Here is a 12,108-nt window from a genome sequence, read left to right on the forward strand (position 1 = left end):
AGATTTTACTAACACCCATTTGCATTTTCTCAAAGACCTGTATATCTGAGCTTGTTGCTTCAACTGTTTCAGGTCTCTTTCCCTCACTAATTTATATGAACTCATAACATGGATCATACAGCACTGTGCCTGTATAACATCCAGTCTTTATTAGCACCAGGCAAAACATTGGGAGTCTTTAGAATGCATTCTGGAAAAAGACCTGCATACAGGAATGAACTGCAAAACCAGACTTCTGTAAAATATTAAAAATCTATATTGTGACTGATCCTGCAACTCTCACGGTTCGTTGCTCCCTTAAAACAGGACCCAGGACACAGAAATGGAATTTTAAGCGCTTGCGAGCTATTTTTAATAATCACGAGAACAGAATATAACTAAACACAAAACAACAGCTAGCTCTAATCAAACAATAACTACACAAAAACGATTACCCACCTACTACCGGACAGATAGGCTGTTTACCAGTTAAACAAAACACACACCAAGGTTCACACACACTACCTTTCTGACGGTTGCACACACTCACAACCGGGCTCTTCACACTACAGCCTCGAGCACACTGGCTGCTTTCTTTAAATACCCTGCACCTGGCTCTAATTTACAATTAACACTAGGTGCAGGGGATAACTAATAATAAAACAATGAAACCATTAACAAACAATTAAACAGCCAAATGTGCATTCTTACATGTCTTTTGGCAGGGAAAACTTAACCCCTTCCCTGTCGTATTACACAATATTAATAATAATAAAAGAAGAAGTGGCAATCATTATGTCAGCCCATGTACCAAATGTCCAGTTTCTCTCCCTGAAAGAGTTAACCAGCACATTATCCCATCCTGCAGTGCTTTATCATACCTCTAGTGATGGTAACAGGATATTTAATAAGGCATGGGAGCTCCATGGATTTCACAACATGCACCTTGAAGACTCTTCTTTACATGTAGAAATATCCTTTCAAATCTGGTTATATACAGACCAAAAGCTTATGCGCTGGTCTTTGGATCCTGCAGCCATGAGTCTCTTGCTGGGCAAGTCGTGATCTGAAAACGCGACACACTGCACAATGTCTGTATGGTACTGCAGCACGGCCAGGGGCTTCAGTTTCTTCCACCCAAACAAACGGATGCGGTGATCCCAACCTGCTGTCGCCAGGATCCTTCTGTCCTCTTGGATACAGAGGTGTGAAATCCCCGGATTCACCAGCTCTACTGAATCCTGCAGCTGTGGACCCACAAACACCAAGTGATGCATTAATACCCTTGCCTGCATAACCTGCCATACAGAAAACACAGAAATCGTATGGTCTAAATCGTCAATACAGAAAACACACAACACGCATTGTCTGAATCTTCTGCTTGGTACACACGCAACAGGATACATCTTACATGACACAGAATCTGCACAGACTGCAACATTCTTTACCACCCCGCTCAACACACAACCTGCAAACAGTACAGTCATCTTAATCCTCAAACACCACCGAAAGCATGCAGCAAGCTTCGAAGAGAGACAGAGAGGGAAAAGTAAACCAAACAACAAAAGATTAATAAACGACCATGTAGGACTGTATTATTACCTCAATTACCTGGAATGCAGCTCAGAAAGAGCATCTGGTTTAAATTACAGCCCCGAATAACAGAATATTCTAATGTTTTACTGCTCCTCCGATGTGTGTGTGTGTGTGTGTGTGTGTGTGTGTGTGTGTGTGTGTGTGGGGGCACATGTATTTATTTTATTAGTGGGTCAACGCTGCGCGATAAGTGAAAAATGTTAGCCAGTGTTTAGAAAGTAACTGTCAGTGGCTAACCTTAGAAACAGCTCTGCCGCCGCAGTGAAACTCTGAACGAGGGCAACTGTGCTGTGAGGAGTCTGAGAACCACTTGAAACCTTCAGTAAACACTGGTGCTCCATTAACGCTTTCCCCTCCATTTTAATGTGAAGCCGTGTTCTTCACGGTGTAGCTCACAGCTGCACACAGCACCCATAGCCCCCTGTGCTAACAGGCACCTACTGCTCTGCCTAATTCACTTCTCCTTGGGGGGGTGGGGGGGGGTGTTCTTTTCTATCTCCAGCTTCTATGTTGTGAAGGGGGCGGGGTTTTGATTTGTTTGTTGGTTTGTCAGTTTGTTTGTTGAGGGGGGTGGGGAAGGTGTGGGATTAAGCTGTTCTCTGCTTATATTAGCCAAGGCAAAGTGACAAGAAAGTGTTCCGCTACCGAAACTTCCAAACTAAACAATTACCTGCTGGCTCTTCTCTTCAAGGGATTTTCAAGAAACTTCCAAATTAGGTGGCAAGCACTGTGGCAACGCTGGACAAACACAAGAAAAGCTATATAGCGAATGTCACAGGACATCACAGAATTAGCAGGCTTTTAAAATACTGGTGAATTAAACAGAACTGTACGAAACGTGAATAAACAGCTGAAGACCCATCTCTCCTAATGCCACCTTGCACAGGTGCACTGAAACAGATCTTTACTTGCATCTCCAGCAGTGAAAGACTTGCACCTTTACACACCTGTGCGGTCAGAATCAAAGGGGAAAAAAAAAGATAATGATCGCTGGCAAGTGAATCTCAGGAAATTCCATTCTCTGATGCATGTCAAAGGCGAGAAGAGTGACAACCTTTCAATACATAAACCTGAGTGTTAAAATTGTGTGTGTGGGAGGGGGGGTGCATGGATTGCACAGAGATGCTCAGGGAATTGTACGCTAGTCTGGGAGAACTATCCTGTTTTCCTGTTTTTTCTTTTTAACCATTCACTGATTTAACGTCGTTGGCTAATGGTGATACCGAAGTACATACTACACTCATATCTTCAGATACTTTACATTTTTAAAAGGTGGCTAAAAATGTGGCTTTGCAGCTGTGAACGCTGTCATCATCTTCCAAACACTGCTTCAGGCACCTACGCCTGACTTCAACTACAAAACAAAACTACTAGTTCTGATCGGCTTGTCAATTCCGAGTGCAACACACAGAAGTCTTACTTAGTCGACACACGCCATTTCTTGCGTTCCAGTTTCATAATGGATTTGAGAAAACATGTGCAATGAATTGAAGGCGTTGCTCATGCAAGGCTTATTTTTTCAGCCGCTGAACCCATCAGTTGATAACTAAATGTTAAAGTTGGCTGCTAATATCCCAGTGACTAAGCTGAAAATCGGCCTGTTTTCTACCTACTTAACAGCTTGCATGCCTGTTAAACATCAAACCACTGAAAGAATTCCATTTTGGTTAGCATAACAGATTAATGTGCACAAGTCCTTTTAGTTTAGTTTGAACTGCTTTCACATACCGATTGTCAGTTTAACCAGCCCAGCCAAGGGCAAAGTCAGATTTCACTCAGAAACACACAAATTAACAAACTTCATAAGTGTGTAATACCAAACTTCTCGTCGGGCCAAAATCTGCTCCAGCACAAGGTTTTGTAGGACAGGTTTCTTCAGGTAAATGTTTACTTTGGGTTCGCAACATTTCACTAAAACTGCTAAATCCACAAAAAATATATACCAATATTGATTTTACCAAGCGGTCCAGTAATATTATTACCGCGATCTTTAAAAAAAATAAAAAGTTAAACCCCAGTTTAATAGGGACGCCGCCTTGGAACAACACAGAACATGCAAGATGTTAAGAGCTCAGGAGCTGACGAGAGTGACAGCACAGACCAGCATACCAAGGGCTCCCTGCACTGTAACCAGCATGTGATTAATTAGCTCGGGCTCTGCAAAAACTCCACTTCATAACTAAATATTTTCTCAGCATATCAGGGCATCGGCGCACAGCCGGTGAAGTGGCATTTAGGAGGGTCACCCTTCCTGACCTTGAGGCTCTGCTGTCCGTCAAGCGTCCAGGAGTTGAGGGCCTTCTCCGAGGAGCCCGAGACACCTCTTAACTTCCCAGCGTCAAAGTCAAGGCTCATGACGGGCTCAGCGTGGCAAGTGAGGTGGCTCAGCAGACTTCGTTCTGACAGGTTCCAGAGGGAGACCGATCCATCCTCATAGCCTGCCCACAGCAAGGGGCTGGATCCCGAGTCCGGCTGCCAGGAGAACAATGCGGAAAGGGAAAGATGTTTATAGCAAGCAGCATGGACAGCAGGGGTATGCTTATCGGACCAACAGCAAACTTGCTATGCAGTTTCAGTACTATAAATCATCATGTCGCGCTTGCAGCAGATTACTGGACCCGTCACTTTGCTCCTCATTTGTAACATTGTCACACACACTCTGCACTGATGTCTTTGGAGAAGGTAGATTCGTATGTCTGACACTATTAAACTCAGTTTCCTAATACTGTAACCTTTTTTGTTTTGCTACTGTAACTAGTAAATCTGGTGCAAAGGCAGCAACAATAGAAATGCATACTGCTGTTGAAAGACACAACCTGGTTAAAAATGAACACTAATGTCATTGACAAAGATTTCTAGTGGAGTAGGTTTGTAAGTGAATTGTACACGTTTCTTCTAGCTGTACTGCATACCTACAGCATTGGCTCCACAGAAGCAGGAGCCAATCACTTGACACAAGTCACAGCTCGCTGTAGGGATTTGCACTGCATGTTTCAGATGTAATAATAATCGCGCTAATAATAATAATACAGGTTTGACATATTTTTACACCTACAGCAATATAATCTGCTCATGAATCAAATTATTGGATAATAAATATAAATGCAACAGACTGACGATTTCATAATAGCAGTGTAGCTGGCAGTTTTGGAACAGAGATTGTATTGCATGGCTAGGAAAGAATTATAATTTATAGTCAAAGGGGTTTACAGTGATGCATGCAGCTATGAGAAGACGACCGGGGGGGGGGGGGGGGGGGCATTTATCTCACAATAAATGTGACTGGTTAGCAGTTTTACACTGTAGCTTTAATTAAGCTTCACTCAGTGTTCCTGCTGAGCAATCTGGAGAATGCTATTCAAGTTAGGCACGGCAACGCTCTATATCCTCTGGACAAGCACTAAGAATCTGGAACTGATACAACGTTAGGGTATTATTCTTGCATTTTTAAATGTAATAGTAACATACCAGGCGCATGTAGAAATTCAGCCCCTGACTGGTTTATACAGCAGGCATCTCACGTAACAAAAATTAAAAAGTAAAAAAGCAAGTTAAATCAGTAATGCAGCCTCCCACATCGCAGTAAGCGTTACCGGCTGTAACCAAGCACAAGAGATTTTGATTGATGATGTCACAGAGCACAGGGCAAGGCACCCTGGGCAGACACCTAATTTATTATATCCTCCGTATTCCCTCTACTGGATTACCTGTCACACTTCAGGAAAGATTCATCACTTACACCACTGGCTAGACTAACGGACAGGACGGTGGCCACAGCAATAGTCAGAGGCAGCTCCACTGTGTGAAAACAAGCTCGTGAGTGAGCCCCAGCCTCTCAGAACACAGAACCCATATCTGTGCACGCAGAGCTCACCAGTCCACATGCTACTGTGCAAACTGTACTGCACGTAGCTTCCAGGGATTCTGCACAGGAGGTTCACGTTTTAAAAAGATATGCTTATTCTACAGCAGGGGTGTCCAATCACGGTCCAGGAGGGTCATTCCCCTCCAGGTTTAACAGGTAAAATGAGATCATTAAATACTTCAGGGTCTCGATGGAGGTTTAATTGTTCAATTAAACAATTCTGACTGGGGTTGGAACAAAGACCGGGAGTGGAAGAGGTCCAGCTTTGGCCACCCCCCCTGGTCTACAGTATATACAACTTACCCAACCTCTTCTCCTCCTGTACAGCTATATTACACGTTCACCAAAATTGACTTTTTCATATAATGCAAGACTAATTTGAAAGTTTGACAGCGCATAAGGATCCAATCATAAAGACTTTGATGACGATATTGGTGCATGATGAGCTGCAAGCAATTGACCTCTGTTTAGAAACATGTTCTTCAATGCAGAGGCACAATCCTGCTTAAAGCCTGGCACATCATACATCATTTGCTTCAAGTCAACGTCTTCCACCAACATATGGATGCAGTTTCAAAATGCTGGGGTCCGTCGTCATGTAACATTAGCAGATAAAAAGAAAGCAGCAATGATTAGCAGAGCGCTTACAATGGAGCGGCCTCCACACTTTAACTTCAGAGGCTTTGGGAAAAGGAAGCTTAGTCCTACAAAGTGTTGCTTAAGATGGTATTTTAATCTTTTCTAAAGACTATTGGCTACCTCTTTAAAGCTGCTAATAAATCTGCTTTGCGTGCTGCTGCCACAGTGATGACGGAGCTTTCAGGTTCAAAGACTAAAACAAACTGAAAGGAGGAAACACTCTGTTGCCCCCTCCCCACCACCACTTAACCCTTCCCTTCCCAGTTACGGTATCTGCCATCAGAAGGACATTCTTCTGAGATGGCAAGGCTAGATGCTGTATTTAATATGCATTGCCAGTTCCAGCATGTGTCAGCAAAAGAGACAGGGGGACACTGAGATCCGGCAGGTGCCATGGTCGTCCTGTCCTAGTTAACTGTGGGCATCACTGCCATCACTTTTAGCATCAACTATAGACAGTCTTACAGAGAGGTCAAGAACACTGAAGGAAACTGAGCCACTCTGTCACCCTCCATGGACTCTGGCCCTCCTGTGCACGCCAGCAGACTTCAGTATACAGTGGCGCACGCAATTAAAACCAACACAGGTGATGTGATTTTAGCAATGATAAGTTGTGTAAGTTTACAATACTGTGTTTCAATTGTAAAACAGGACCAGCATCTACTGATCCTCTCTAGTTTAATTGCCAGCTCATGCAAACTTGTACTGTACGTCTCTTTCATAACAGCAACAATACCACTTCCACATGCAATATAAATCATTGACGCCACCACAGTGTCTCGTTCTGTTTTGATTATGCTGCCACCAGACTAACCAGAGACAATAGGGCCTGCCTTTCTGCCAGTCACACCTGCCTCCTCTATCTGTGAAGCATTAATTACAGCCTTCATGTGGTGGAAATGTTTTGGAACTGTGTGTAAAACACCAGTCAGTTCTTGGAACCTCATGCTGGTGCATCACTTTGAAATTCATTTTAACCTGCCTAATTACAGCAACTTGACAGGCGCAAAGTAAAAACAGATAAAGACATTTCAGCCCATGAATTATAAAGAGTTCAACTTTTGAAGGTATTTTTTTACCTGCCATAGTTTAAGACACATAGGCATGCCTATCTTAGCATCTGGCTTCAAAGTGCAGACCAGTGTCTTACTGGGAAGATCCAAAACTCGAACCTGCAAGGGAGAGAAAAAACCAAAAGATAAGTAACACTTAAAGACTAAGATATCTGACTGGTTGTTCAGCTATCATTCAAATCCCTTCCTAAGGACAGCCCCCTCTCCCTGCCTTGTACTCTGCCACTTGTTGCTAGCATCCTGTCTTGTAATCTTTCTTTTGCCATCTGTCCTGCTAGAAAATGCCTTCACTGAAAAAGAAAATAATGCTGTTCATTTATTACAAGCAGCTAAACCACTCAATTACAACAAACTGATTTCTCGCAAACAAAGCAGCAATTAAGCTTATTTGTTTATCACTATTAATGGTGTAAGCACATCCCAAGTCTGTAAAAAGAAGTCAATTTGTGTTCGCTTAACAGGGGTACAAACACGGACAGCCATTCCGACAGGTGTCAACATTTCAAAGGTGCACAAAGCAAGCTGATGAGCTTCATTAGAACAGCTTATAGTTAGCCTATAGCGGCCGAGCAGGTTAAAGTAATCTCTTTATTACGCTGCACAGGTCACAGCTTCCTGCCTGGCTAGAAACCAGGCTCACATTACACAGCTCCATCCTTTACTGTGAGCTGCAATCAGTCACGTCTACACGGTTTGTTAAGTGTGGCTATTGAAGCTGACAGCAAGACCTGGAATTGAAATGCTGTGCAATGGGAGTCTCATCTACACCCGGCTTTACAGCAGCAACATTGTTTACTTCTAAACACCCATTTCCAAAGGCTATGTGTTTAGTGTGTTTCTTACAGCCACCAGAAAAGCAATTCAGCTGTCACTGGTTTATGATGAGCAATCGCACTGACACAACGCAATGCAATAGCCATTCCTCTAGATGAGATGTTAAATCAATGTCCTACTGTAAGTGACTCTGCATATAATGCACTGTTCACAGCCAACCTCTGTAAAGCGCTTTGTGATGGTGATCCACTATGAAAGGTACTATATAAAATGATTATTATTATTATTATTATTATTATTATTATTATTATTATTAGTTTTAACATGTTGTTTTGTATTGTTAAGATCATTGGGAGGATCTATCTTGATGTTGTTGGTGTAATATGGAATATTTCAAAGACAATAATTTCTAGCACTACGATGGTGTTATTAAATTGGCTACACACTGCTACATGTGATTGCATTAACTAGCAGCAATCCAGTCTCTCGAGCAAGGAAAGGGTTAAACTAACCTGCTTGCAATTTAATATTACACAACAAGACTAGGGCACTGCCAGCCAGCCAGCCAGCCAGTCAGGCAGACAGACTGGCTCACCCATCGCAATGGTAATAAAATGTAATTGCTTTTAATTGTTGTATTTTGATAGCAATAGTAATTAGCCTTTTTTTCCTGAAACCACAACTATTTACTTATTGTGTGTCAAAAAGCTGTTTGCTTTGCACTGTATTAATACACAGCATACTAGACAGGTAGAAGAGCAATGTGAACAGCACAATCACTAATACACTGCTATTCTGCTATTAGGGTTCTTCTGTTGCTTATAATCTCACATGTCGCTTCAGTTTACGGTGCCAAGCACAGGCTTACTAACACAAATACACTGCTCAGATGCAATTTAGTTATCACCAGACCAATTTCAAATGAAATAAAAATAACGATCGCAGCGAAAAAGAAACCAAAAACCCGACAGAACACACGTACAGTAAAAGGACAAGGAATGACAGATTTATGATGGCAACACATTAACTACAAAGCTGTTTCCATAAAACAACAGCCTCCTTTAATTGCGACTCCAGATACATATTTTTAAAACTAGAACTCATATTTTTATCTGCAATACAAATCTGCAGCCTGTGTTTACTTCCAGTCGCCAAACAAAGGCGGTATTAATTTGTGCGTTGCCTTGGGTTAAAACAGTTCTTGTGTGGCTCAAACTGCCCAGAAATAAAACACCCACTCAATTAATAAACACTCTCACATTTAAGGGATTTTCTGTCTACAATCTGCACTTAGTCAACATTAAATCTGTACTCTGTGTGAGAGGAGGAAATGAATGCTGCCACCTCTGCCTTAGGCGAAAATGATTCCCGGAAAGGAGCAGTCAATCATTTACAGAAACATCCTACATGTATGACTTCAAAATCATGACCTTGCATGTCAAGAATACAAGCTTCTGCAAGGGCAAGTACTGTAAGCATCTGAAGATAACTTTATATTGTGAAAAAACTTAACCAAAGTAATGAAACTAAATTATGTGTGCGGGTCACCATGTGGTAAGACAGGCAAACCAAAATCAGTGAATCCTGCAACAGCTTTAAAAAGTCTTCAGTAAGAAAAGCACAGAAAAAAGAATCAACTTATTTTTTTTTGTTTTGAGTGCAACTGAAACATGTGTGAGCTTCCCTTTAGTGATGCTTGTCAGTGCAAAAAACAAGCGTTCCGATTGTCAGCACCGACGCTGCTGCTGCTGGTGGTGGCGGGCAGGCTTTGTGTTTAAGTCTGGTGGGGGGGGGGGGGGTAATCTCTAGCTTTGTCTTCCCTCTCTCTCATGGTGGGTATGTTTCGTGTTTAAGTCTGGTGGAGGGGGTAATCTCTAGCTTTGTCTTCCCTCTCTCTCATGGTGGGTATGTTTTGTGTTTAAGTCTGGTGGAGGGGGTAATCTCTAGCTTTGTCTTCCCTCTCTCTCATGGTGGGTATGTTTCATGTTTAAGTCTGGTGGAGGGGGTAATCTCTAGCTTTGTCTTCCCTCTCTCTCATGGTGGGTATGTTTCGTGTTTAAGTCTGGTGGAGGTGGGGGGTAATCTCTAGCTTTGTCTTCCCTCTCTCTCATGGTGGGTATGTTTCATGTTTAAGTCTGGTGGAGGGGGTAATCTCTAGCTTTGTCTTTCCTCTCTCTCATGGTGGGTATGTTTTGTGTTTAAGTCTGGTGGAGGTGGGGGGTAATCTCTAGCTTTGTCTTTCCTCTCTCTCATGGTGGGTATGTTTCGTGTTTAAGTCTGGTGGAGGTGGGGGGTAATCTCTAGCTTTGTCTTTCCTCTCTCTCATGGTGGGTATGTTTTGTGTTTAAGTCTGGTGGGGGGGGTAATCTCTAGCTTTGTCTTTCCTCTCTCTCACGGTGGGTATGTTTCGTGTTTAAGTCTGGTGGAGGTGGGGGGTAATCTCTAGCTTTGTCTTTCCTCTCTCTCATGGTGGGTATGTTTTGTGTTTAAGTCTGGTGGGGGGGGGGGGTAATCTCTAGCTTTGTCTTTCCTCTCTCTCATGGTGGGTATGTTTTGTGTTTAAGTCTGGTGGAGGGGGGGGGCTAATCGCCAGGTCCCACATGGACACTCGCAAGTCACGACCCTGGCTTTCAAACAACACAGACAAAACACACGAGCCTGCAACAGATACTAACTCTTTCCTTATTCATTCTGCTACCTTCAGCCTTTATCTTAACCCTTCATACAGACTCCTGTTACAGTACGCTGTTGAACTGTTACATAGAATGCAGGACAAAGAATGTCTTTAATTTAGTATATGCATCCAAACTCACCAATTCTATAGGATGCAGGCAGCCAGTACGACACAGTATGGAATATTTGTGATAAAGTGGTTGGAAGTGTGAAAATGTTTAATTGTTGTTCAAGTGCAATAAGCAGTGAATAGTTCTAATTACAAGACAATGGTGCCACCCTGCTGGTCATGCCAGTAATCTACAGTACTAACCTGATCAGGGCATCTCTGCTGTTGAGAGTCTGGACCCACAAGACTGACGCCCCTCCATGTCCTTCCAGCACACTCTCTGTCCTCCTTGTCCTCAGATTCCAAACATGAATTGCTCCATTGGCAGAGCTGGTGAAACACAACATTTTAATAACTGCAGGGAACGACTGTTCTGTCATTTATTTACTACCGCCACTGCTGAGTCCAACAGCACAGGGACCCCAATAACTGCGCTGGCTGAACTTTCCAAGAAAGTCATATATTGGACCATAGAAGTCAAACAGTATAATACCTGCTGTGGATTTGAATTGGTGAGTGTGGCTCTGCTGCCAAGACCCCGACTCACCCGGAGAAGAGGAGGGGCTTGTCCAGCTCCTGGTTCCGACAGCAGAAACACAGCGTGTTCACCGGCGCGCCGGTCCCGCGGAGAACAAACAGAGGATCAGGAGGGGGCAACGCCATCGCTGCCTGAAAGAGAAACACTCTTTAGATGACTCGTGGATTCCATCTTTGGAAATTGCACACTTCTGAAAGACAACGCTGTTGAAGTCAAAAGTGCTGCTGCTTCCTGGTATAAAATCACTTCCTGTGCCGTAGCTCAGTTTTAGTCCAATGGTCTGGTTGCAATGTGACCTACCTCACAGGAAGCAATCCCACCCAGCACTGCACTTGAACTATCAGTATCTCTGTCTCCAATAAGAGTTCAGGAAATTGACTGCGCTTGGTCAGTACTCCTTTATCAAACTGACAAGCCATGTGTAAACAAATAAGAATTATTAGACTGGGACTGAAAACAAAATATTGAATTAGCTATGTTGCACTTTCACTATAAACATAAACAAAGCCGCAGGGGGAAACAAACTTCAATTGATGAGGCGCTGGTGTGATTCTTGTGACAGGATCATTATCCAATACATTATAAATCATTACCCAAGACAACTTAATGAATGAAACATTCTCAAAAGCGGTCGCTGCATCAGCAGATAATACCCAAGTTTATTTGCTTGCTCGAAGGCATTATATGAGAACTGTGCCCACTGCAAAACAGCACTGTCACGCCCAAGTGTCAGTACAGGGTTAGAAAGGAACCGTGCACACAACCTGCTCCAAACTACCTTAAAAGACTGGGCATTCTGCTTCAAATAATTACACCATGGGGTCTAGTTTCATGAAACTAACAGAGCTCTTTAACTTTATAC

General features: G+C 42.9%; 1 protein-coding gene across 1 annotated transcript; it reads right to left on the minus strand.

Moving 5' to 3' along the window:
- Positions 1-672: 672 nt before the first annotated feature.
- LOC121297080 (guanine nucleotide-binding protein subunit beta-like protein 1) lies at positions 673-11,371 on the minus strand. Its single transcript, XM_041223088.1, has 6 exons — positions 11,256-11,371; positions 10,913-11,038; positions 10,517-10,553; positions 7,159-7,251; positions 3,832-4,047; positions 673-1,226 (listed from the first exon to the last, which is right to left on the minus strand). The coding sequence occupies exons 1-6, from the start codon at positions 11,369-11,371 to the stop codon at positions 960-962; spliced, it is 855 nt and encodes a 284-aa protein (XP_041079022.1). The 3' UTR covers positions 673-959.
- Between the last annotated feature and the right edge of the window lie 737 nt (positions 11,372-12,108).

The sequence above is a fragment of the Polyodon spathula genome, chromosome 22 (assembly GCF_017654505.1).
Source record: "Polyodon spathula isolate WHYD16114869_AA chromosome 22, ASM1765450v1, whole genome shotgun sequence".
In the NCBI taxonomy this organism is placed as follows: Eukaryota; Metazoa; Chordata; class Actinopteri; order Acipenseriformes; family Polyodontidae; genus Polyodon; species Polyodon spathula.

Coding starts and splice junctions, on each gene's coding strand:
- LOC121297080 (XM_041223088.1), bottom strand. CDS start 11,371: ATGGCGTTGCCCCCTCCTGATCCTCTGTTTGTTCTCCGCGGGACCGGC. Junction 11,039..11,255: donor AAGCCCCTCCTCTTCTCCGG/GTGAGTCGGGGT, acceptor GTGTTTCACCAG/CTCTGCCAATGGAGCAATTC. Junction 1,227..3,831: donor ACGGACAGCAGAGCCTCAAG/GTCAGGAAGGGT, acceptor GTGGGTCCACAG/CTGCAGGATTCAGTAGAGCT.